The 26,997-nt window shown below is 40.5% G+C and overlaps 1 protein-coding gene across 2 annotated transcripts in view; it reads left to right on the plus strand.

Moving 5' to 3' along the window:
- Window positions 1-26,997, plus strand: part of LOC139607107 (phosphatidylinositol-binding clathrin assembly protein) — a 75,227-nt gene that overhangs the window by 19,355 nt on the left and 28,875 nt on the right. For both annotated transcript variants that reach the window (XM_071459739.1, XM_071459740.1), the window contains exons 2-8: window positions 1,317-1,459; window positions 19,973-20,048; window positions 20,376-20,478; window positions 21,724-21,817; window positions 22,534-22,645; window positions 23,106-23,212; window positions 25,716-25,757. In XM_071459739.1, the coding sequence (XP_071315840.1) occupies window positions 1,317-1,459; window positions 19,973-20,048; window positions 20,376-20,478; window positions 21,724-21,817; window positions 22,534-22,645; window positions 23,106-23,212; window positions 25,716-25,757 (677 nt within the window). The remainder of the gene's footprint in view (window positions 1-1,316; window positions 1,460-19,972; window positions 20,049-20,375; window positions 20,479-21,723; window positions 21,818-22,533; window positions 22,646-23,105; window positions 23,213-25,715; window positions 25,758-26,997) is intronic.

The following is a 26,997-nucleotide window of genomic DNA, read 5'->3' on the forward strand; positions in this document are numbered from 1 at the left end:
GAGTGAAGGCACCGAATCTTTATAATAAGCTCGGGGACCCGAGCAAGAATCAAATCAATCTCGACACAAGTGGTGAGAACAGTGAGGCGGGGACGAGCTGTTAGCATCTGGTCAGATCGCATCAGGCAGCTGTGAAATAAAGTTGACTTGTTGTGAATTAAAGCTGTTTTTTATGCAATGTTTTACCATTGACAGCTTGATAAGATCTGGGGTGTTATTTATGTGGAAAAAAAAAAAAAAGAAAGTAGGTCCTCTGTCTTCTCTGCAATAGATATTTTAGGTTGAATGTGAGACATCAACACACAAATAACTCCTGTTTCCCAAGGGTCATTGTTGTGAGAATGTGTGTCACCTCTATATTAGGTACATTACTTGGTTTATTAGGTAATTTATTAAATGCAGTGGCACAGCTGTTGTATTAGACTGCATTAGATTGTACGGTTGTACCTAATAAATCATGTCAGTGTGTTTAGTAAAACCTCAGGTCGTCACGGAGTCACATGGTACAGAGTCATTCAGGTTCAAGCAGGATGTGACATGATGAGCACAAAGGAAACTCAGTGAAACATGATCCCTCATGATAGAAGTAAAAAAAAATTCAGAATATTTATTTAGTTAAGTGTCTGAAAATGTAAATGTATTATTGTAGTTTTTTTGGTCATGTCGTACTGTGCTCATACAGGCCCAGTTGTATTAACTGCATGCACTGGTTTGTATATGTGTGTGTATATATGCCTGTGCTTTTTAGTGTTTTTTTTTTTTTTTTTTTAAGTTTCTTTTTAGTCTTTCTTGTGATGTTAAAGTGCATTTCAGTTTGTTCCAGCCCTTGAAATTTACCCATCTCTGTTTGAAATCCTACTTTTATGATTAATTGATGATCAAAATTGTAGGTGACTCAATTGCTTCGTCATCATTCCTCACCACACACCACCACACCGTAAAAGAAAACTGAATAGATGCTGAAGACCACCACAAAGTCGTCTGGTATACAGAATAACACTTGTTTACTCGTGTAACTTCAAATTCCTGCGTCTGATGGAGGAGCGAAGGACCGGGAGAGGAGGATTAGGTTAGAAGAAGTTCTGCAGCCGGCATGCGTCCCTTACACCTTATTCACTTAAATATCCAGCTGAAGCGTGTGCACGTGTGTTTTTGTCTGTGTGCTGTGTTTGTTTGTCCTTGGCGGTGTCAGTGTGTCTGCATTTTCTTACGTTCAAAGCAATTAACTGTTGTTGTCGACTGTGGTTTTCAAACCTTTAAAAGCTTTTCTCATTACTTCTCTTTGTTTTTTTTTTGTCTTTTTTTTTCTCGTCCAGATCTGATCCACTGCACCAATGAGATGAACGTGAACATTCCCCAGCTGGCAGACACGCTGTTTGAGCGCACAGCCAACTCCAGCTGGGTGGTGGTCTTCAAAGCCCTTATCACCACCCACCACCTCATGATGTATGGCAACGAGGTAGGAGGCTTACACACACACACAAACAGAAACCCTCCAGGGCAGTCAGCAGAGGCTGCATCAATAAGTTGTATTATTACTCAACTCTGTCTCATACATAAATACAAACATACATACACATTTTGATTTTTAAATCATAGCGGGATCAGCAGTGAGGGGGCGGGTGGGTGACTAATGCATATGGGATACAAATGGCGCGTGCAGCTACTGAGGACATACACATTGGACTTGTGGAGTGAAAAATCGAAATAGCTGAGCAGCGCAGAGGAATTAATTAGCTCAGTACGAGCTGGAAGCAAGATGGGAGACAAGGACAGAAGCAAATGAATAATCAAATAAATTAACTTAATAAAAACATGGTTAAAAGCTGGAAGAATAACACAGTCCCTCCATGGATTTGCAGAATTTCAAAGACAATAATTGGAAATTGAAATTCAAGCAGTCCCTGCTGTGTTAGGGGAACTTTTTGGAGTCTCATAATTGTGAACTTTTACCAGGCATTGTGCTGTTTTGCATGAAAAGGTCTGATCAAGCCCCATGTCAGCAAAATGTCTCAATTTATATGCGATGGTTGGGCTGTGCGCTTTGAAAGGGAGAGGGGAGATTAATTGAGACAGAGTTGTAGTTTCATTTTTTTTTTTTTTTAGTTTTTATTCATTTCTAACACAACAGGAGTAGAATGCACATTGTTCTTTGAATATACTACGATAGCTTGCATTTACATCGATCCTCTGGTTTGCAGGCTGTTAATTATTCATAGCTCAGTCTTTTTAAAACAGAAAGGAACACAATATATTTTTACACAAGAGTACACTTTGATATTCAGATGGTTTCGTGCCATTTGGTGCTCACTATACTGGTGCAGTGTTGGATGTATATTTTATGAAAACAACAATCAAAGCAGAGTATGTTGCTTTGTTTTGACATATTTACTTTGATCATACCATAAAATGTATGATCCATAGACATTTTGCAGTAGTAGCCAGTTATGTCATGTATTTAGTGCCACCTTTGATTTCTGACTTGCAGTTTTGTCCAATTTCCTTTAACTTAACTGTAAGGACCAGTGTGACTTGTCATCTCTACACCTCTGTTTTTATACAGCGTAAACAAATCTGAACCCTTTCCAGCCTTTGTGGTGAGCTAAGCTGGCCCACTGCTGGTTTACCGCACAGACACCTGACTGGCATCGACCTTCTCATCTAACTCTTCCTAAGGCTACAACCACACTACTATGTTTTAGTTCTAAAATGCATCTCTTTTGCTATGTTTACACTTGGCGTCCACACTACTCTGGAGTTTTCAAGCACCTAAAACAGAGTTTATCAATGGTAAAAGCCACATGGATAATGAATTACAAGCGCTACTGACCCTTGCTAGCAGCTATTGTGCAGTTAATTCAGAATTTTAACGCTACAGCTGTCTTTGCTGCTCCTCATTTGTTATATTTTCTGCAATTTAACAATTTTACAGTACATCTGCTTCCTGTGAACATTATAAATGTCATACACATTGTGTAATAATAATAATACACCCTCACGCATCAAGATACTAACTACTATAACCACTACTGCTTCTTCTTGTACAAAAACACATCATAGTCAACAGACCAAAAAGCTGACACACCCTGAGCAACATTCCTTTCAATTTCCTTTGAAATAGGGAAGCATCACTTCCTCCTTTAGTCAGGATCACTTGTCAATACTCTGCAACACTTCCTTTTGTTGGGTTCTTGTTTATTGCATCAATCTAAACTTCCTCAGAAAAGAGGAAGAGCAGCGTGTGAGATCATTGTGTCTCACTGACACAGTAACAGCAGCCTGGCTGATTTTACTGCTGCTAAAATAGATGTTGTGTTAGCGGTACAGGTGCTTTAGAAGTAAACTGGAATCTTTATTAATAAGGCTCTTACATAAGCTGAGACCTCGCGTACGGTTCAGAGAGACATCAGGTCATCAGATGACTCCATGCCAAATGTTTGCTCAAGCTGTGGAAATACCCGTAACATTTTTTGATAACCAAATCATGCTAAGTAGGTCACAGCAGAGCAGCAGGAAGCGGCTTAGAGGTATTCCCAAACTGCAGGCTGATTTATCTCTCAGTTGTCATTGTCAGATTGAACCTTTTTGATGTTGACGTCTCACCTAGAGTCAATTAACAGCAACTGCAGCGCTCTGCTAGTTCCTAATTCCTGCAGTACCAACAAGCAGCTCATCACAATCACTGCCTTAAGTTTAGTGTTGTGGTAGATAATTTTGTTATTGTTTACGAGCACCAGAATAAGGATGGAGGGTCTTTTTATATTAGTATAGCTTTATAGTGTTGTGTTTCTATCATTTTATTGTCTGCAGTCCAAAGTAATTAACAGCATATTTTTGTCTTTTGCATTTCAGAACAGAAGCAATATTATATTATTACCTTGTATTTTTTTCACATTGAACCGTAACAATTAAATAAATAAAGCTGTGCATATAAAATATGTATGTTGCAATATAGTAATCTTGTTCTTCAAATTAATAATACAGAACCATGCAAAGCATTAACATAACAAATAATTTAAGTGCAATGGGCATTTAAATGCAGTGTTTTAATGTCAATATGCTGCTGTTTAGTGGTTATTAATCATGGAAACTACAAATGTGATGTAAAATAATGAAAAGACCCTAATACAAACACACCCACAGTACACTGCAGTACTGTATTTGTGGTCTTGCCTCACAGAGTGAGGCTCCAGGCTGTAGTAAGGAACAACTGTGTGTACTCATCAGCCTGCATTCATCAGGCCTGTCAGGACAGCGGTGCTGACTGAGGCTCAGTGGCCAGGTGTCCCTGCTCCCTCATGGCCGCCTCATCCATTATAGTCAGAGCTGAGAGAAATCTGGCCGTAAAATTAGAAACCACAGACCCACAGAATTGGGGTCAATAGACTGTACATTCCCTTTCAGATCAACTCCCTGACTGGTTCCAGCTTGGCTGCCACACCTTGGACAATGTCTGATGAATGCTGTGATAGTAAAGAACATTTACATTCAATGGGATTGGAGGGGCTGCTAGTGACTGGTGCACAAGACCTGTGACAAGCTGTTTGTCATGTTATTCAATAGTCAGGACTCGTGACAGTGTTATGATGAATGTAAGCATTCACATAGTTGACTCAGAGAACTGACATGTGTCACATTATGTATTAGATATCAGCCCGTCAGCCGCGCCCACATCTGATACAATCAACGCTTCACCCTGAAATGTTTTTGTCTCGGGTCACCCTGGCTAAAATGGCTGCAAAGCCTGAAATAATTTCATTTGTCTGGGTTTCAATGACGGTGTTCCAGTCTCCCAAGGACTCTGAGTAGTGCTTTCAGTGGCTTTTCTACTCTGATAAGAAAAAAAGCTCAACAGGAAAAACTGAATGCTTCTTGCTAAATAAACTAGATCCATGTTTTTCAGACATAAAATGCCAAATTCAATTCAACTGTTTTTCTAAATTTACATCAACACAATAAATTGGGTACTGGAGAAGGAAGAAGGGTACAGGAGAGCAAGGCTAGGTCAAAACCCAGTATGTGGCTGGACAGTGGGCTCTTTGCATTCTGCCTAGTGTCAGCCAGTTTATTCCTTTATCTGTTTGCTTCTCTCCTACTCGTGCTCACATATTCAGTATTTAAATACAGATGATTCTTTTTTTTGTTTCTGTTGTCAGACAACAGAACAAGTGTGAAATAGTGACCAAAATGCAGCCCATTAAGACTGCATGTTAACTTCCTTTCACTTCCAAGCCATTTCCAAGCTGCTGCTAAAATCCAGATTTTCTAACTACAACATCGTCGGAGAAAATCACCAAACACATTAATTGACGGCTGTGCTATGATTTCAGCTATATTTACTTGTGAAATGATCCCTCAGAGGGAAAGTGAAGAAGCTCATTCACGCCGGCTTCTCTCTCTCTGCGGAAGCATAGACCGGTGTGCTTGCAGAGGGAAAACCTTGCCCTCACGGAACAATACTGTTGAATCTCTTCTAGAGGAGGTAACTAATGTTTGTCCAAAGAGTCACTTGATTTGTTGCGATCTGCTTTAAAAAAAAAAAAAAAAAAAAAAAGCCACGAAAGACGTCTGAAAAGTCGGTGAATCTAGCGGCAAAGATGCTAAGTTGGCAACACTGCTTGTTTGCGTGAAATCGTATTTATCTTATCATCACACAGCCAACTAGTGGCGTAACTTCATGACTCAGTCAGTGACCATTTGCATGAATAGGGGTGGCCCTGCTGTGTGCTGAGGAAACAATGAAGTGTGGGAGGACAGAAAGGAAAGAGGAGACAGAAGAGAAATGTTTTTACAGTTGAAATATAGTGGTATTAGTATCGGCCTCGAAAACCAATTTCAACGAAAGTTTTTACCTTCAACATTATGAATGTTAATACCAGACGTTCAGTGGCAGCCATCTCCGGTTGACAAGGACAACATGAATAAATAGTTTCACTGAGTAACTGTAGGATAAATGGATAATGATGGCGCAACTGTTGGCAATGATAATTTATTACCTTTTCACGTTTTACTATTCCAATGACAAGTCACGACATTCGAATATGTAGGAGATCTCGACCAAACTTGCGTGTAGTTCAGGTTGAAGCCTTCAAGAGTTTGGCTCTTTCAGCTCTACATCTCCTGTGTGGTCAACAACTGCATGTAAATCAGCAGACTGTAATATCTGAGCGTATTTAAATTTAGTCTGCTGTTGCATTCATTGTAAGTTGGTCTGGATGTCAGCAAAATGCAGCCTTTTTAAATGCAGCTCATTTTATTCTGCTTTTCGCAGTAATATATTTAGCCCATGCTTTCACATCGAAAGTGGGAATTTACCATTCAGAGCAAATACCAGGTGAATTAAGTTTCAATATCTCCTATTTACCTCAGCTGCCATATTTGTTAAAGGGCTTGGGATTGTGATTAGAGTAATAGCGCGTTTTGTGTGTGTGTGTGTGTGTGCGTGTGTGGGGGCGGAATAGTTGACAGGCCAGTATTGATAGTCATTCAATTCTTCACCTCCAGTTTTTTCTTCCCTGCCAAGAAGCAATCCTGGCTCACTCCCCAGTGACACTCTGAATCTTATGAGCAATCAAGAGTCGGTCAATATCTTTGATCATGATTTCACTTTTGTGCTGGTACAAAGCCACCTTAAGAGTACATCTCAAAGAAAACGCCGCTACAGGACCTTAAATTTACAGCCCCCGGTTTCTTCCTCCAGGTGTTCATGGCAGTAAGTGGGCAGCAGGCTTTCCTTACACATGCCGGCGCTAGTCTGAACTTTACGGACCAACAGATACATTAAATTTAATTTTTAATGTCTCTACAGCCTGGGGGGGTGATAAGCGTTGAGTGCTGGCTCCTTGTCTTACCATTGTCTCGGTTGTTATCATTTGTCAGCATGTGCCCCTGCTTCCAAGTTTTTGTATGATGGGCCAATATGTACCAAAAACAATCCAGCAGGAAACCCCAAACAATGGCTGGGAGAGCCATTTTCCACCTCTTCACTCCCAGCCACAGTGCTTGTCTCCCTCCCCTGTAGGGAGGCTGCAGGGGCTCTCTCCAGGGAGCGTTTGATGCTTTGACCACCCAAGACCTGAACAAGGCCATACAACGATAGAGGAAGTGAGGACTTGAGAGAAAAAGAGAAGGGGGTATTTTTCATGGAATTGCAAGAATGCAAGAAAGATGTAGGGGGTGACAGTTCAAGAAATGGGTGTTCGAGTAAGAGGTAGAAAATGGGGTCATATTGAAGTCAAAGTTATTATAAAATCGATTTTTGAAAGGCTAAATGCACTTCTTCAAATGGGTTTTCAACACTTAATCCACCTGAATTTCTTTCCTCTCCCAGCATTTCTTGCAACAGACTCTCAAAGACTCATTTATCCCCCTATTTACTTCATGTAATGAGATATCTTAGTAGTAATGCTTTGTTTAGCTTGGTTTCCAATAACCACTATTCATTGTACAGCTGTTGTAAAATGAAATCCTAAAATAAAATGTAATTTTTCCTAACAGGCATGATTAATTCTAAAACTATAATCTAATGGAACTTTATTAAATTCTGCATAAAACCACATGATTGAACTCGTGAACACAATGAATGCATGCAAGGCTGTTGGTTATGCTTCAAGTTAGCATGTCACAGAGGTACTCATAAGCCTGATACTTGGTTAAAAACACTCAAAATTACACAATATTATGAGGGCAAAACTTAACAGTAAGCACAAAGTACGACTGAGGCTGATGGAAATGGCATTAGTTTTGCAGGTATGTAGTTAAAACCAAAGTAATGGAAAAGTTAAACTGTTGCCCTGATGATGGTGCTGGCTCAGTTATTGCAGTTCATTTTCCTCCAGTAACTCCAGAGGAAAATGTATCCTAATGATGTTGAGGATGATCAGCATCATTAGGATACATCCTCTGGACACCATGAATGATAAAACTTCGTTTAAGTCCATCCATTAAATATTGAGATGTTTCACTGGATAAGTCAAAACTTTGACCAGACTGAAACAAAGAGCTGACTTACTGACAGACTGACCTGCATTTCCAACCCTATAGCTGCGTCATTAGCATAACTAATGAAAATGACCATGTGGGTGAATCACCACCTCTTTAGCACAACCAGTCTGATATTTGAAACTGGTGTTTACTGCACAGCTTTTGTATTAGAGGGTGATTTTTTGCTTCAAACACAACTTTGTTCGGGAGATTTTTACAGCTTAGTTAATACAGTTCAACAGTTCTGACTAATCTAGATGTGTTTTTGTAGAATCAGTACACCTTTCCCCCTCAAATCTAGTTTTGGAAATAAGAATAAATGCTATTTAAATTGCAAGTTAAACACAGCAGAAAAGAAAACCTGTGCAACCCTAACCTGTCACGCTTAAATATTTTCCAAGATGAACAGCATTTTTTAATAGCCCTCAGAGTTTTTCTGTTTTTCCTCAGTGTACTGTGACTTCGAGGAATGTCACAACCCAAAGATTTCCCAGACCACAAGGTACAGTATAACACGGCCCTGTGAAACCCTGTTTGGGAGTTTGTTTTCAAGGACGCCAAGTGCTGAAAAACACAACCCATCATCCTTTCTTCTGTAGGACAGGATGGTTGTAAGTGTCATTGGGGGAAAATTACAGTCTGATTGATTTCACCTCAGTGCATCGGGACTCAGGATAGAGCTGAGACTCTGTACATCAAAAGTGAATATAGGAATGGATGGAGTGCATTCAGGGAGTGAAAGAAAGATGGTAGGGTGAGAGAAGGAGAGGACAAGAGAGAGGGAGAGAGAGTGAGGCAGGAAGAGAGTAGACTGTGAGAGTCATTAAGGACATGAGAGGAGACAGGGACGATCTGGCGAGGACACCAGAGAAAGTGCTGATGGTAGCAGGACACACCGCTTCCCTCTTTCTGTGTGTGTGTTTGTGAGATAGCGAGAGATACAGGGAGGGTGGGAGTGAACAGTAAGGTGTGTGTGTTAGACAACACCGCGTGTGTGCTTTTACAGCAGTGTGAAGTTGCAGTGTGAGTCGCCAACGCCCCCCCCCCCGGTTCCCACCCCAGCCCACCTCGCTGCCACACCAGTGTCCCAGATAGCAAACGGCCCATTTGTTTCAGCGACGTCACCGAAGCACTCTCATCACTACGCTCCCCCGGCTCCCCCGGGAGAGCGAGGACACAGACAGAGGCAGAGGTTTAAGCAAGGCAAGGGTGAGCCGAGATATTATGAAAGCCAGACGTTTGACTGAGGCAAGAGGAGGCAGACCGAGAGGAAAGAAACAGGAGGGGGAAAAAAAAATGTGAAAATGAAAGACAGAAGGAAAATAGAAAAGTGCTGACTCAAGCACTGTGTCAAAGGGAGCAGGGGCAGGGAGGATGTTATTTGTGTGTATGTGTGTGTGAGGTCACTCTGACTCTAATAGGGGTCACTTGTGATAATCGGACAAGCTTGGATGCACATACACACACACACAAGTCACCACACATGTGCTTCCTATCAGCTGCTGGTGAGGCAAACATAAAGATGATTAGTGTAGAGGCAGAGATGTGTGTGTGTGTGTGTGTTTGCAAGCTCCAGACAGACTCCTGCTTGTCTTTGATACCAACACATCCTATCTATAAAGTAAAAACTCCAGGGTGACCCACAATGAGCTGACAAACTCACCACACACCACGCTCTTCCTTTTGCTCCTTCGGGGAGATAAACAAGTTTTTCCAACTCCAGTAAATTGGCTGCATCTTTGTGATCAATAGGTGAAAGTAAAGTAAATTTGTGTGTGTGTGTGTGTGTTTGGCCATCCTACTAGGCTCAGCAGGCTCAGTCATCCAGAAACTTGCAGGGTACAACCAGCTCAATAGAGATTCTCCCAGTCAGGGATGCCTGCATCTATTTTTGTTACTTTTTTTTTGTCTTCAATACTGATTCAGATTATTGATTTGAAGCATCTGCTGACACATTACTGATTTGATTTGTAATTAAACCCCTCCCCAGGACGGCGACTGTCCAATCAAAGCTTAGCAGCCATAACTAGGCGCGGCAGGTCTGTCGAGCTTTAGATTTCTCCACAGGTTGACGTTGTGTGCGTGACTCTGTAGTAAGAACAATACTCTCTGTAAGATAACACGTTTAGCTGAGAGGCAGGGGGTCAGTTGAATAATCTTGTCTTTTACACCACCGTAAAAATAACTCTCAAATTATTCCTGCAAAATAGGGCTGATGTCTGCTTCATGTTTTGTGTTGAAGCTAAGTGTGGTCACATCTTTTTATGAGCCTCTCACACCTTGCTGCACATGTGGTGGAGGATGGTGTCTGACAGCGTGTAGAGGTCAAACTGTAGTGCAGCTCCTAATGTTGCATGAAATGGCAAAAGCCCACGTTTTCCCACCCCTGAAACCGTCGGCTCGTGCAGGGCAACACACTGAATAATCCCTCTCTTATCTTTTTTTTCTTGTTGTTGTGGTAACCTTGCTTTTACACCATCTCGTCTAATGTCGTCTCCCCCGTTGAACACTTATTCTAAAAGGTAGTGCCTGCGCAAAGGCATTTTTACTCCCTCCACTCGCCTCTCTTCAAGTGCCAGGTTTAATTAGTGGAACTGTAATTAGCTCTGCTGCTGCTGCCGCTCAACACATTTTCACTGAAAACATTACAATTAGCTGTTTCACTGCATTTGATCTAAGGTTAAAAGTGATCCAGTGATATAAGTAAGTAATGGAATTCCTTAACAAAGACATGACTCCTCCTCAGGATCTTTGTCCTTATGAATAAATAACAAAATATTTTTTGAACAAATAACAAAAACAAAACGGTTTTCCAGATTCAGTGTCTTTTAAAATCTATTTTGGCAAACAAACGACAAGAATCTGCACCTTCCTCTGCTCTGATATGTTTATCAGAGTTTTTAAGCCTAATGTTTCTTTATCAGACACACCCCTATGTCCTAAAGGTTGACACTTATTATTTAGGAATGTGGATTTTGATTGTTTGAGTTATTAAGTTGTCAAACTTACTGGGTTGGGTTGGGATGAATATAGTGGAGTGATTGGAGAAGAAGCTTGATATCCTCATTTTTTCCTCAATGTAGAACCATGTGAGTCTCCAATAACGTAACAAAATTATACCTTTATATCTTTCTCTTTGAGAGTTTAGGATTTATCCTTGAGTTTGGTTTGGTGGATGACTTTTAATACTGTACTACAATACCCATGAGCCTCAGCCGCCGTTGCTATGGAGACAAAGCCAGATAGAAGCACGAAGCAGAGCTGTAGAACATTCAGAACACTTTGGAGTTGAAACTGGGGACCAAACACTGTAACACAGTCGCTGAATTCATCCAGAGTTTGAAAATTAAGCACAATCTTTAGCTTTAGCTTTAGCACACAAAAGATGTTCTGGGATTAAATGGTTCCTGCCTAAATGCTCCTTGGGAATTGTTGACTTAAATTTTTCGCATGTGTACACAGGTTTGTTCGTTTTAATTTTCATTAAAAATCTAGCTGTTTTTCACACAGTTTAGTTATTTAGTTAGATCCCATTAGCCACTGTATTGTAACAGTGCAGTGTAGCAGTTGATCTTAATAAGTTCTTTTGTACTGCTTCATTCCCATTAAACATTTGGAGGTGCTCCAACTACCAGTAACCCAACACCGACTGTCCAGAAAGAGAATGTGACTTTTAATTTCAGAGCTCTGAACGCCCTGAAATGACTCCAACCTTGCAACCACTAAATCACCAAAACTTAATTCTTTAACCTGTGGCTTAGACAATCAACCAAATTTCCCCACAGCTAGTTCTGATTATTCTGATGCTGGATGATGGACCAGAGTGTCTGTACTACCTGACTCTTTGCACTCCTAGTATCTGTCAATTGCACACTAGTAAACATGATGACCATGTTATTTAAGGGAGAAAACTGTACTAATACCCACTCTGTGTGTGTGTGTGTGTGTGTGTGTGTGTGTGTGTGTGTGTGTGTGTGTGTGTGTGTGTGTGTGTGTGTGTGTGTGTGTGTGTGTGTGTGTGTGTGTGTGTGTGTGTGTGTGTGTGTGTGTGTGTGTGTGTGTGTGTTCGTGTTCGTGTTCGTGTTCGTGTGTTCGTGTTCGTGTGTGTGTTTCAAATGATGACTCATGTTGCTTGGCTAGCTCATTGACCTCACAGACACACTCATCCACCAGCAAGACACAACTGCTCCCCTGGGAGCAGGAGCCCACACACTATTAGCCTTGTCACCTTGTAGGCAGAGGATCACACACACACACGCACACGCATGCACAGACACACTACAGTACTTCCAAAGCTGGACTTGCAAACGTTTGAATGTAGACGTATTTCTTTAATCCTATATTCTCAACTCCCACCAAGTGTCTCTGTGACTCTGTTTCTTCCACACTCAGATTGGATTCAGGGGCTTAATGGTTGATTGCATAAGAGGAGGAGAAACACTACGTAAGATAGAAGAGGAGGAGGAGGAGGAGGAGAGGGAAGAAGAAAAAGAGAAAAAAAATGGAGGGAAGGAGGAGGGGGGAGAATCCAAGGCAGGATTTAGGCTAGGCGGTTTGTGTGTTGTGTGCAGTTTGTGCGTGTACACGTGTCTGTATGTATCCACACGTCCGTCTCCCTGTGTGCGAGGCTGTGTGTTTCTGTGCTTGCATAAGAGCTGCTTTCATTCAACTCAGCCCGATCACGACTCATTCTTCTCGTGTGAGTCATCACCTTTCAGTGGAACTCGGTTTGCAGTCAGTTCTGACGATTTTGTGCATGTGTGCGTTTAAGTTGAGCACAGCAGCTGAAAATAGCTTCCCCCCGTGGACTCCCTGACCCCCGTTTGGAGATAACTGGCCCTAATTGACCCTTATTTGTTCCCCTGTAGATAGATTCCTTGCTGTAGTGTCCTTGAGCAAGACAGTGAATCCCAAATAGCTTACAGCTATTTGTGCAGTCTGTGAAAGCTAACAGAGAATTTCACTGCCAGGATCAATAATTCATCTGCTGCTAGAAGACGCTGTTGTTCATAGGCTCTGTGTACACACTGGCAGGTCCAAAGAAGGCCGAGTGGTAACTGTTTCAACTTCCCAGATATCATATAATGTGACGTCAATAAGCAGTGTACAGCTCACTCATGTTTACCAACCAGGCTGGTCTGTGACTTTTTTTTTATTTTTTATTCATATATATGCCAAAGGGAGGCGAGATGAAAAAGATCTGAAGTCAGCGTGCGCTGCTTTCTGTGGACAGATTATGTGCTTCTGGTTGGGAGGAGGTTTAGATTTCAGCCTCGATTTACTATTCATTATCATGGTGGGTAGAAAAATGAAAAGTGAGAAAAGTTGGGGTTTTTTTTTGACAAATAAGGCAACTATCTAAAGACGTCAGTATGTGTCATCAAAAGCTCTTGTCAGATGGTTTATCAGTGTCTGAAACCCCCACCTTAACACCTTTTTGATGTATGAATTGGTGAGTATGCTGACTTCATCGAGTAGAAGCCCAGAGGTGGGTAAAAAAGCTTGATTTAAACGTCTCTCTAAAGGTCCCTTTTTAATTCTTCACACGACTACTTTCATCATTTTTAATACCAAACAAGTGCAATGACATCTCAATATAAGTGCGTTTCTACGAATGTTTTCAATTCACAAAAAAATAAATAAAATCCTTTACTGCAAACACTGAAAATTCGAAATATTGCGGGAGAGTTTCTAGACATGGCTGAGGTGGAAAAATGACGTATCGATGAACAGAAAATGTGTGCAATGGAAACACTATGTACTCAGATCTGTGTACAGACGAACATGAAGCATGTTACTGAAATGTCAAAACTTGAGCTTCCGCTTTTCTGAAAAGGACTAAAAGTCACATCAGATAAATACATTGGATCTTCCCTCAAATTGACAAATGAAACAAACATGAATTCACTGTGTCCATCATGTTTTCTATGTTGTTTTTGATTTCACAGTTGACTGCTGCTCTTTTAATTATATCGTCTCAGTGCCTCCCTACCTCTATGATGATTTCACAGCACCAGACTCAATGTATTCTACTCCTAACATTCGCAAAACAATAGTGGGTTGTGTTGCATTTCCAGTTTTCTTCAAATTTGTGCTACATTTAGATGTAAACGTGGCTTATGACTAGTTTATAGTGAGCATAGCCCTGCCTTAACTTTATGGTTTCAGCTATTGGGTGATTTCTCTACTTCAGCCTGGGGCTTAACGGTAAACTGAATTTATCAAATATATTCACCAATATTTTGCATCTCTTACCTAATCACGATTTCTAGTGAATATCTAGAAGTGACAATAGCCTCAATAACCAATGGCAACCAATCACTTTAACTGGTGATGCTGTAATTAAACAAGACAAACACATCAGAAAAATCACTGATATATAAAAAAATACTATTGTAATGTTTATTATCGTGAAGGTAAACCTGATTAATTACATGATATGGCCAAAAGTATGTGGACATGAACCCATACAGGATTGTTAAACGTCCCATTCAAAAACCATGGGCATTAATCTGCTGCCATAACTGCATTTCTTAATTCAGGGCTGTGTTTTATCTGAAATGGAACCAACGGGCCTTGGTAGAGTGAACCAGTAAAAATAGCCCTTAACCAAAAGTATATGGACAAGGCTGACCACATACATTTGGTACATTTGGTCATCTTAACCCTATATTAGCATTTCTGTGTGAGTGAGACAGAAGAAGCATCAGTCACAATGTAATATACAGCCACGTGTCATGTTTTAATTAGTCATTTTAAACAATAATTCATGTGACACAAGGCTCGAGTGGACCTTCATCCAGCCACAGTTGAAATTCTGCATAAGAGTTCCAGCCTTGGCTTATTCTCTACATAACCTGACGACACGATTCAAAAAAAAAAAAAAAAAAAAAAAAAAAACTGCTGCAGGTCAGTCCTGAGGCCGTGGTGTTTGGTTACTACGGAAACCACCAACTTGTGCACCTCTGAGAGAAAGACGTGGATGGAGGGAGGTGGAGAAACAGAGGCTAAGAGAGGGAGGAAGAGGGCCAGGGATGGGTGAAAGCCGGATGCTGGTAGCTCTATGTATAGCTATGTTTCAGCGTTGAGGTTGAGAAAGGCAGAGAGTAGCCAGGATCTAAATGTATCAATAATACATGAGGTTGTTCTCCGATATGCTAACATGAATTATTTGACAAGCCGAGCCAACCTCACCCCCGTCTATCTCTCTACATCTTCTCATTCTCTCCTCTCTATTCTTACAGCTTTTCTCAAAATCTGAATCTCCTCTCAGAACGGCATCTTTTTCTTGGAACGTCTTCATTGAATAATCTAGTGCTCAGCGGATTTCTGATTCCCCTTCTCTGTCTCTCTCTGCGGCGAGTGTTTCTGCCCTTTTATAGTTTTTCTCCTTTTTAACTATATCCATGCGTCTTGTGTGGGTTCTCTCTGCCTCCGCCTTTGTATTTGAGGCTGCGGGAGAAACTCAGGCTCTCGTCAGATGGACTTTTGATGAGGAAGAGAGCAGTCGGGCACACGAGAAGAGGCAGAGAAAGCGAGCGTATGAAGTTTATGCGCGCTTTTTGTTGCTCGCTCTCCTCCCTCTCTGTATCTGCAGCCATCTTGTCTAAATTTCTGTGTCTTAACCTGGGGTCATTTTGAAACAGGCGGAATGCTAAAGTCATCACACAATTCTCAATTCATAAAGCATACCCCCCCCCCCCCCCCAATCAAAACAGCTTCTCATCTAACACCATACTTTGAGACCCATTTTTTTGTACTTCTGAGGACATTACATTCAGAGCTTAAATTAATTTGATGATTGCAGGCATTAATCAATTAATTGTCTGAGTCACTTATCAAGCAACAAGACTGGGAGCTCTGATAGGTTGTATTTATACACAGCTACACTTTGTTTACCATGGTCTCCATCCTAGTTGTAGTGTGCTAGAACTAGCATTTGCTAATTAGCACTAAACACAGACTACATCTGAGGCTGACGGGTCATTAAATCAAAGTTTTGACCTGATGATGGTGTTTAATGAAAAGTCAGGGGATCACCGAGGTTCTTACAAATAATCCTTAGAGGATCATGAATGAAATGGAAATCCATCCAATCGTTAAAATATTCCAGTCCAGACCAAAGTGGTGGATTACAGCCACGCTGTTAGCATGACTAAAAATGCCAAACGTCCACTGCTCCCAGCTTTTTCAGTGTGAGGATTTGCTGTTTTTATTTGTACATTGAATATTCTTTGTTTTAAGTTATCACCATGGGCTTTAAGAACTGCTGATCTGCTTTCATTTGACATTTTATGGACTAATGAATCAAAAAATGGTAAGTAGATTAATTTAAGATGAAATGAGCCTCTAGTTTTTGAGGGTTTTTTGGGAGGTAACTTGTTGGACATGTTTTAAAAACAATAAAGTCCTGAACTTATTGTATTTCCACTATTGCCAAAGTTAAAGTCGCTATCCTACTTACATTTACTTCTTGGAGGCTCACTTTCAGCTTTACCATAACTGCACCACAGCCCTTTATTTCAACTCTAACGTAGCCCTAACTCTAGCCATGAAAATCAAAGGTCAACTTTTTGGGAAATACATTTCTGTCCACAGATTTTAAGCTGAATCCCCACATGTGACTGCGTGAACAAAGTTTTGTCCCTAGAGTGTAGGCATACACACAAGAAAAGGACAAGAACAAAATCAAATTCTTTATGCCTTTTTAAACAGTCCCAGAGCCTTTGGAAACGTGTCAGTGCAGCTGAATCCAACACACATGCCCGCAAGCATATTTGTGCACACAGGCACACACACACACACACACACACACACACACACACACATATGCGCATAACACACATACACATTCTTAGATGCTCCAACAGCCAGTGAGGGTCGGTCCTCTGCCAGATTGGGAATTGGCAAACTGGCAAATCTCAGATCATTTTAAGTCAGCTGGACAGAGACAGCCTTAACGTTAAGATGCTTTTGGGAAGCCCGAGGCCTGAGTTCCCAAAACTGTGGACGATGGCCAAGACTTATCCCACTGCACTCTGTTATTCAGCGATGTAGGGAAGACGAGATGGCAGAGATGTTCGTAAGAGACAAAACGCAAGTTCAGGCCTTTAGAGGGAGAGTCCAGGTGAAGTGTCAAGTCAAGTCAGTTCAGAGTTTGTGTCATGTCTCTAACCTCCTTAACAGTTTGACTTAGCAACAGTATTTTATTGCAGATGGATTGCTGAGAACATATCACAGCTGTGATTACCCCATTGTCTTTTACATTTGAGTGGAAATTAGCAGTCTTTATTAAAACTGAATAGAATTCTAAATAGAAACTAGAAACTTCATCATGACCATACTATAAGTGTGTAATGTAGTAAATAGTAGCAGCTGGAGAATTGAACATCATTTTCAACTTTTAGATTAAACAATAAAACAATAAAATGAGATTTACCCATGAGCAGAATATTAATGGATAAACAGACAACTGTACAATTTCAGAAAGTAAAATACAGACAGTGAACAGCAGTATACTGGAGGAGCTTTTGACCAACAGAAGAAAGCTAACCTGTTCCATAACCTCTCTCACAGCTCAGCAAATACCATCTGTCAGAAGAACACATGCCATAAAGTCGCTTCAGAAATATGAAACATATGCGGAAGCACTGTTTGAACAAGGTTAACAAACAAAGCGATACATCTGGCATTACATAATGAGCAATTTCACTTTTCTGTTCTGTAGTTAGCTCAAGGTCGAGGTTGTGCAGTCTGACACCTGTGTAGATGTGTTTTTCAGGTGCATATACAGTTGAAAGTAGTTGCAGTCTTCTTTTCCACTTTATTAACACAATACAGTTCTTCAATGACCAAGACCTTTGGAGTCCTTCAATTCAAAGGTGATGATAATAAAACAGATTGCATAAACAGCTTGGTTTGTTTTTGTTTTCTCACACCTGCCGTGGCAGCAGCACACAGACTCATTCAACGGTGCCTCTCTAATCTTTGTCTGAAGTTACAAGTTTCAAATCACGTCTCAAGTCAACTTATCTGTAAAGCTAGTTGCTGATTCTCTGAAGACAGATGAAGACAGTTAGTTGGAAATATGGATGAGCTACTAGCACCTGCTCAGGGACTCAGGCCCCCCCCAGAAGTCTGAATACGCTCTGAATCTCCAGCTCCAGCCAAAATTTTCTTGGCTTAAGAAAGTGAATAAGTTAAGCTCTCTGCATCATTAATATCTTAACTTTGAGGGTGCACTCAAACAAGGCAAAAGGAAAAAAAAAATCTCTCAAACGAAAAGAAACAGTCCTATAGGAGCTGCTCAGTGGCCAACAGTAAAAGAGAGGGGCCGGAGCGGGCAACCCCCAGGCGTGAAAGTATGAGCGTGTTCACATGTGAGGCAAGGTGGTGTTGGAAAAAGAGCTGAGCAAAACCTTCACTGGAAAATGGGATGTGAAAAGCTTCCAGCACCTGCTCAGATTTGTGAAAAGGAACAAGTAACCAGTGTTTTAAGAGCTGGACAGGAAAGTAGAAGAGGGATCAAATTTCTCTTCTGTGACACGGCTTTGGAAAAATGTTCAAATATAAACAGGGATGTCAAAAAGTCTGTAAATTATAGTGATGACATTTTTCATGAATATCTGGACTCTAAGTTTTAGCTTTAGATTTGATCTCATTAACATTTTCAAAGGGTTATTACATAATAATGTCTAATATTGTGCTGCCAATCTTCCGCTTCCTCCCAAAGGTTAATTAATTTTTCTCTGACGGCTTCCTCTTGCCATTTGTCCTCCCTCCGTCTTTAGCTCTGTGTGAGCTGCTCAGGAGTCCTAATAAATGACTGGACAAAAAACAGCAGGCGGAAAGTTAATTTTTAAACGTAGGCAGCCCAGCCTGAGGTGATGCAAGCAGTGCGGGTTAAACCACCTAAAGCAGCAGGGGTAGCAGTGGTGAGATGTGTTGCTGGTGTTTTAGAGCTAGAAACTGAAGCTTTTTCTGTAGCTAACCTCTGACCCTGCTGCAGGAAAGCAGACTGAAACAAACACCAACAGAAGACAGTTTCTAAGAACATGAAGTTATTATTTAATCATCACAGTGCCTTTAAACATCTTGTGAGATTAAATATTGAGTCACAGTAGAGATTTCTGTGTGTCGCATATTAATAGAGACTTAACTTTATGTCAGTGATGAATCATATCAATCTTCCTTATCAGCCCCTGGCTAATGAACACAAGCTATTACCATCTGACAGACAGTGAGCGTGTGTGTTTCTCTACATCAATTTTATCTTTTCACTTATCTGTCAAATAAGTAAAAATCACCTTTATTGATGGGATCGACAGGATGGCTGTAGCTCTGCAGATTTAGCACAGATATTCATGCTCCCCAGAGCATGAATCCTACTGACTTTTGTGATCCCATGATTTTTCCTCTAGTGCCACCATCAGGTCAAAATTTCACTTTGTCCAGTACTTTGGTTTATGACCAAAAACCCACAAGACTAATGACATTCTCATTGACCTCAGATGTGCTTTAGGTTTGGCGCTAATACACAAATATTAGCATGCTAACACACCAAACTAAGACAGGAACATAGTAAACTTTTCCATTATAAAATCATTCATATGTTGCCTCTGGTTTTTATTACCATGGAGAAATTTGGGGTCCAGACTTTTGTTGCTGTGTCGTTGCTTCTCTAGCACCCAGCTTTTTTCAGTCAGCCAGGATTCAAAACGCAACCCCACAGTCACATACCTACGTAAAACAAAAAAAGTTCAACTTTATTCCAAATTGCAACTAATCCATGAAGAATTAAAGAAACTGGAAATTCAGTTACAAACTCCACACCAATGTCAGACAGGAAAATCTGATACCAAACACAGATGGGCAGTTAATTGACATTTTATTTTAAGGCTCATCTGCCGTGTCCATCTGTTTTATATTTTATTTTAGAGCAACACTCATCAAAACCTAACTATTCCTTCTTTGTCTTTCTTTATCTCAGCGTTTCATCCAGTACCTGGCCTCCAGAAACACCCTGTTCAACCTGAACAACTTCCTGGATAAGGGAGCTCTGCAAGGTGAAGTGCGCACACTCATTCACCTTTTACTCTTTAAAAGTCGTGTGAAGATGATTCGCTACATTTTGATTATGTGGTAATTTGTTTATAAGGAACCAGATGGGCAGGATTTGCCTCTGAGAATTGAGAAACAGAGTGTTTCAGACAATTAAGGAAAAGTATTTAAAAGTCAGAATTGGTATTTCTGTTGATTACTTGATCGAAATGCATCTGATGCTGTGCCAATATACAGTATAACATGTATAAAACAAACAAGACAGTTTATGTAACAAATGGTAGCAATCATTTGTAGCTGTCTCACATAACACATCCTCCTCTGTCCTCCAGGTTATGACATGTCAACCTTCATCAGACGATACAGCCGTTACCTGAACGAGAAGGCCATGTCCTATAGACTGGTGGCTGTGGATTTCACCAAGATGAAGAGGGGGTAGGGGAGGTCACACACACAAACACTCGCACACATTAAACGACAGTCTCACTCATCATTTTACACTCATCTTGTTGCACACCAGGAGACGGTGTTTAGCTCTTGGTAGTACAGTGAGAGAGCAGGTGATAGAAACAGAGAACTGACAGTTTTGTTTTTTTTCCTAAGCAAAATCTCTTAGCTTGATTCCAACATAGGGTACAACACCTATTAGTATGGATACCATGTCAAGATGCTCCAGACAACACAGATTATTTTGATTTATAACTTATTCATGAGGAGGATGGGCTTTGAAGATTTGAAGTCGGTGTTATGCAAGTTGTTACAATTCTTCAATGTCAGCTAGTGCAGGCCATGTGTGAGAGGAAAGAAATGCACTTGGTATTTTAAAGGAAAAGTTTTAGGAAATTTACTTTTTTGCTGAAAGTGAGATGAGAGAGACTCTCTTGTCTGTTTGTTAAATATGAAACAATTAGCATAGCTTAGCATAAAGAGTGGCAAGGGGAAACTGACAGCCCGCCTGTGTCGAAAGGTAAAAAAATTAAGCATCATTTACTTTTTCTCTTTAGATTAAACAAACATGATATAATTTGTGAGGCTAGCTGTCTTCCCCTGCTTCCAGTCTTTATGCTAAGCTACGCTAAGCTAATTAGCTGTTGGCTATAGCTTTATATTTACCACACAGGCGTGAGAGTGGTATCTATCTTCTCATCTAACTCTCAGCAATAAAGCAGGTCAGTGTACTTCCAAAAATTTCAAACTATTCCTTTAATGTCACCCACTTTCAGCCACGTGCGCAAAAAAATAAACGCACTTTGTGATATTTTAATGCATCTTCTAATGACAACCTCACTGGAGACTTATTGTATGAAAGTGACGATAGGTTTATCATCTCTGGAGGTTGTGCTGGGAGGATCATTTAAATTTCAGACAGCCCAACCTTTATGGAATGACATAGAGTCCTTTGTCATGCTGATGCTGCCGAGCAGAGCCTCATCATTTGTTGGAAATTTAGGTTTCAGTCGCCCCAAGTAGCCGTGAAGACTTTTGCATTACTGAGGAAACGTTTTTATGCAAAACACTAGTTGTCTTTTTTTCTTACCTCCCATAGTTTCCCATTAATTTCTTCATTCCTTTTTTGTGTGTGTATCTTTTTTTTTTAATTTGCATCAAGATTTGCATAAGAATTTCTGTCAACAAGGTGCCTGCTGCTGATGTGTGTGTTTTTGTTTCCTGTGTTGTTAGGATTGACGGGGTGATGCGCACCATGAACACAGAAAAGCTGATCAAGACGCTGCCCATCATTCAGAACCAGCTGGATGCTCTGCTGGATTTCCAGGTACTAAGTATGTGTGTGTGTGTGTGTGTGTGTGTGTGTGTGTGTGTGTGTGTGTTTGTTTGTTTGTTTGTTTGTTTGTTCATTCATGTGTGTGCGTGTGTCATTATGCATGCTTGTTGTCAGAGTTGTGGTTGATTCACTTTCCTATCAAAATGTTAATGGAAACAACAGATTGCAAAGTTTGAGTCTAAGAAGCATAGTATGGTGACAGATTTCGTGTGTGTGTGTGTGTGTGTGTCTGTGTGTGTGTGTGTGTGTGTGTGCGCAGAGGGGAGAAGGGTATTGGGTGGGGATTTGCTGAAATTGGTGGGTGCATTGTGGTTTGTGCCCACGAGCTTCAAAGAGCGATGGAAATGGATGGTGAATTTTGTCATAGCAGTGCGTATTGTATATGTGTGTGTACTTCTCGAGAGTGTGTATGCCTGTGTGTGTTTGTGAGTCTGCGTGCGTTTTTTTTTTTTTTCTTCCCCCCACCTAAACTGAATTGACAGTTGCTCAGTGTGTAGTGATGTGTTTGCTTCACGCCAACAGGGAGAGGTGCCGCTATTTGGAGAAAGATGTTTGGGGATATTTGAAAGAGATGTTTTCTTTTTTCTGTGAAAAGCTTTGGAGAGATGTGATAGAGATGTTTCCTTTACCGTCTCCATCTCCCCCTTTCTGTTTTTCTTTTTTTTCCACTTTCTCTCTACCTCTCTCTACCTCTCTCTTCTCTCCAGGCCAACCCTAATGAGCTGACCAACGGAGTGATCAACTCAGCCTTCATGCTGCTCTTCAAAGACTCCATAAGGCTGTTCGCTGCTTACAATGAAGGGGTCATCAACCTATTGGGTAACACACACACACACAAACATACATACATACACACACACACACACACACACACACACACACACACACACACACACACACACACACACTCTCCCAGTGTAAACACAGCCTACAGTAAGCCAATTGATGCTCTCCCTTCTAGAGGTGTCAGAAATGATGAGGTGTAAGTGTAGCTTCAGTTTGTTTTGCAGTATACACACACACACACACACACACACACACACACACAGGCAGATACAAACCCAACAGAAACACACACCAACATATGTGCTCACAGTCTGGTTGTCACGGCAGCAGTGGTAGGCTTTGACAAGCTGTCATGTAGCTGCTAAGTGCTCCTGTTTGTCTCTACTCAATCATGCACTGATTGTTCCTGCCTCCTTCCTTTCTTCCACCCTTCCTTTCCTTTTCTTTTTTCAATCCTTATTCATCCTCCTCCTCGTCCTTTCTGTCTCTGTAGAGAAATACTTTGACATGAAGAAGAACCAGTGTAAAGATGCTCTGGACATCTACAAGAAATTTCTTTACAGGATGACGAAGCTGTCAGAGTTTCTCAAAGTGGCTGAGGTATGTTCACACACACACAGATGTATATGTATGTGCGCACACACACACACACACACACACACCTGGAAAAAGATTTTAAAAGGTTTTTTTTTTTTTTTTTTCTTTCAATTTTTTTTTTGGAAGAGCAAATCCTGTTCAAACATTCCCTTTTCCTCATATTTTCTTCTCCCTCTTGTCCTGAGCACACATCCCCTGACACAGATATATTTACACACACACACACACATTCACGAACAAAACTTAAAATCTGTATTTCCCACATACAACTTCATACAACCACAATTTTTGCCCTTTCAGCTACTGTACTGTGTGCAGGCAGGAGAACCTGACTTACCCTCACTGCCCCACATTTGCTGCACAGACACTCACACACACTCACACACACTCACACACACTCACACACACACACACACACACACACACATATGTATAGACCCAAAATAACCCTAAGATGGAGGATGTGGTTAGGCGCTCCGTTAGCTCCCTCTCTCCCTGCTCCCCACACTCCTCCATCTAATCCTTTCTTCTCCCTCGCTCTTCCCTCTCCCCCTGACAAAGATGGATACTCGTGTGGTTCTCCTTCGCCCCGTGCCCACAGATCATCCCTCTTTTTTTTCCCCTCCCTCTTCCTTCCCTCTCTCCTCTGTTTCAGCAGATTTGAAACAGTGAGAATCCTCTACTGTAACTTCAGCAGAGGAAACTACACCACTGGTTCATATTCTTTGCATGAATGTACATCAAAATAAATGGTCCCAGTCAAACTCCTTTGTCTTTTATAATTAGGTTTTGAGGAGCTTCCTGAACAATTAAGTGTCTGTTTTTCTTTTTTCTTTTTTTTACGGATAAAACCTTAAATAATGGTCCCCAATTTAAAAAAAAAAATAGCCACATCCAGGGAATAAACTAATGAGTTGCTTTGTTTTTCTCTCATTTCTCGTCTCAAATGTATCAACACCTTTTTTAAGCCTAACTCTGGAATCTAAACCTATACGATCGTCTGGACGAGCCTCTCTAATACAGAACCAACCCTAAAATCACATTTTATTGTCTCACACTGTAATAAGACACGTATTAAATCCATAACCTGACAACTCTCTCGGTAGATTTTGCATCCTGTTTTACGATGGTGCAGGTAAACAGACTGGAAACTTGTGGTCTTTAAATTTTTTCCTACCCACAGGACGCTCGCACAATGTCCAACTTCCTCAGACATGTAATATGTGTATTGATAGATTAGCCTCTTGTCTTTACAGTCATTGTGGTCATTCTGTACAATAAACGCCCTGTTGTTAAAATAATCCAGGTACAATACACAGTAGAGAATATAATGGGGCTTTGTTGTGCAAAAATGTAATAAACCCAAATTTATATCAAAGTTATCATGATTAAAAATAATCCAGCCTTTTGAATGATGTTGGACTTGTTTATTTATGAATAAGGCACATTTCATCCTCCATAGATTCAGAATTAAAACAGACCATGACACCCGCTGATAAATCAACTCTTAAATTGATTAGATTGTTTGAGACGTCACAAATAATGGTTAAAGAAATCGTCTGTGTCAAAAATGAACCATATAGAACTGAAGTCATATTTATTATTTACATGTTACATAAAAACAACAACCAGCACTGAGATCTTAGGTGAGTTAAGCCCTTAATAAGTAATACTTGAACATTTTTTTATTTTAATGATGTTCATTTAGTCGTAAATATAAAATGTTATTGACAGTTACTTCAGTTACATTCAAGCCAAGTTTGCAGAGCTGGCATGTACAACATCAGGACCCTGAAACTGACGTGACTGAGTTAAACTAAGCCATTACTGATTTTACTTTTTACATTTATTCTTTCTTTATTGTGACATGAATACACTTCATGAATAATTAGAAATCCAAAAACAAAGTTAAACAGCAGGGGGCCAGATGTCTACAATGGCAGCTTTAAAGTGGTTTGAGTTATCAAGTCGTTACTCATATTTTCTGCTGATAAATCTGACAGTAAAGGTCATGTTGATGATTATGAAGAAGACAAGGACTAAATGTTCTTTATCTGTGTCTAACAAAGTCAACATGTTCCCACAGATGTGATCCGTCTAAGTTATGAGTCAGTTTGCAGATGGTTTTGACGTCGCTGTCCTTTTATATAAATGTGTTTAATGTTGTCACGTCATCACTCATGAGTCGTTCATGCCCGCTCTCCCTCATTGGTCAGACATATTTATCACTGTGCAGTCATCTTCGTCATTCACCGTGAGGATTGGTCGCTTCACCGGCCAATCCAGATGTTGACAACTTTTCCTTGTTTATTTCTGTTGTTATTTATGTTGACACTGCCACTGCATGAAGTAACGATTCCCCTCTTTTTTTTCTTTTCTCATCTTTTTTTTTTTCTTTTCAAATGAACCCCGCCCTTCTCTTTTATTTATTTTTTCTTCTCCATTTTACCCCACCTTCCTTTCTCCCCCTTTTTTATTTTGTTGATTTGTTTGTTTTTGATGACAGCAAGTTGGAATAGATCAGGGTGACATCCCAGATCTCTCACAGGTCAGTGTACATCTCACCTTCCACTCTCTCTCTCTCTCCTCTTTCTGTTTCCAGCTCGTCTTTTCTCACTTTTCCTTTAAAAAGTTCATGTGGTTTCACTTCTCCGTCTCTGCTTTCAAACCTTAATTCTCCCTTAACATGTACCTCTGCTCCCCCCCTTCACCAATCGTTCCCTCACTCTCTCCCCTTCACTCTCCACCCACTTGTTTTTATTTCAAACAACCATCTCGTCTAACCTGATCTTACTCTTTAAATCTAGGCAGCTCTCTTCTTGTTTGATTGATTTTTTTTTTTGTGGTTGTTGGTGCTTTTCTTCTTTCTCTTTCACTTTTAAACGCCCGTTATAGATCGGACACCAGGCTGAGGTGTGTTAAGTAGGCCTGGTTAAACACTGCGCCACTGGCAGGCCTGATGCAGGTTTCATCATGTGGATCTGAAAGCCTTGAGCAACTGCGAATAATGAGCTCAGACCTTGAATCTACAAAAGAAAAAAAAAAAATCGTGATAATTGCAACAACAAAAGATTGAAAACAAGACGGCAACACTACAAGGGAATAAACTGCATCATTTCTGTTTTTAATCGTCAAGGATAAAACTGCCTTTTAACCTAGTTTTGAATTCTGCTTGAGGTGAGGTTTGTATCTTCCTGATGGTTCATGAGAGGGCCTAAGAGAGACTCCAGATTTCCCCGGTCAGCCTGGCGTACATGAAGATACACAACAGGCTGAAAAATATTGATACTTTAATGATAAAATAACAATAAAATAATGATGAGTATAGCACATTATCATACACAGAGGCCATTCATTGTGCTTTACAGAAATAAATGAAGTATTAAAACACAGGTTATAACACAGATAATATCTAATTAAAGTGCAAGATTTAAAAAAAATTAAATGAAGGCAGTGGAGAGCAGAGCAGTTTTTAGCTTCTTTTTAAAGCCAGTTACAGTTTGGGCAGATTTGGCCTCCACTGGGAGCTGGTTCCAGCAGTGGGCAGCACAGCGGCTGAAAACCATTTCACCCTGTTTAGTTTTAACTCTAGGTCTCACTGACGGACCAGCTCTGCAGATCTTAGAGACCTATTAGGCTCATATACTGTATTTCCTGTCAGCTGTTGGGCTTTTAAAAGGAGTTATTGTCCTAGATGTCATTGCAATCAACAAATACTGATGGACTTTTAGTGCCTCATATCTCACTCTAAGTCATTATGATGGTTTTATGTTTCTGTTTATTGTATT

Source organism: Trachinotus anak, unplaced genomic scaffold, assembly GCF_046630095.1.
Source record: "Trachinotus anak isolate AG129_WGS33_773 ecotype Australia unplaced genomic scaffold, CSIRO_AGI_Tana_v1 ptg000023l, whole genome shotgun sequence".
In the NCBI taxonomy this organism is placed as follows: Eukaryota; Metazoa; Chordata; class Actinopteri; order Carangiformes; family Carangidae; genus Trachinotus; species Trachinotus anak.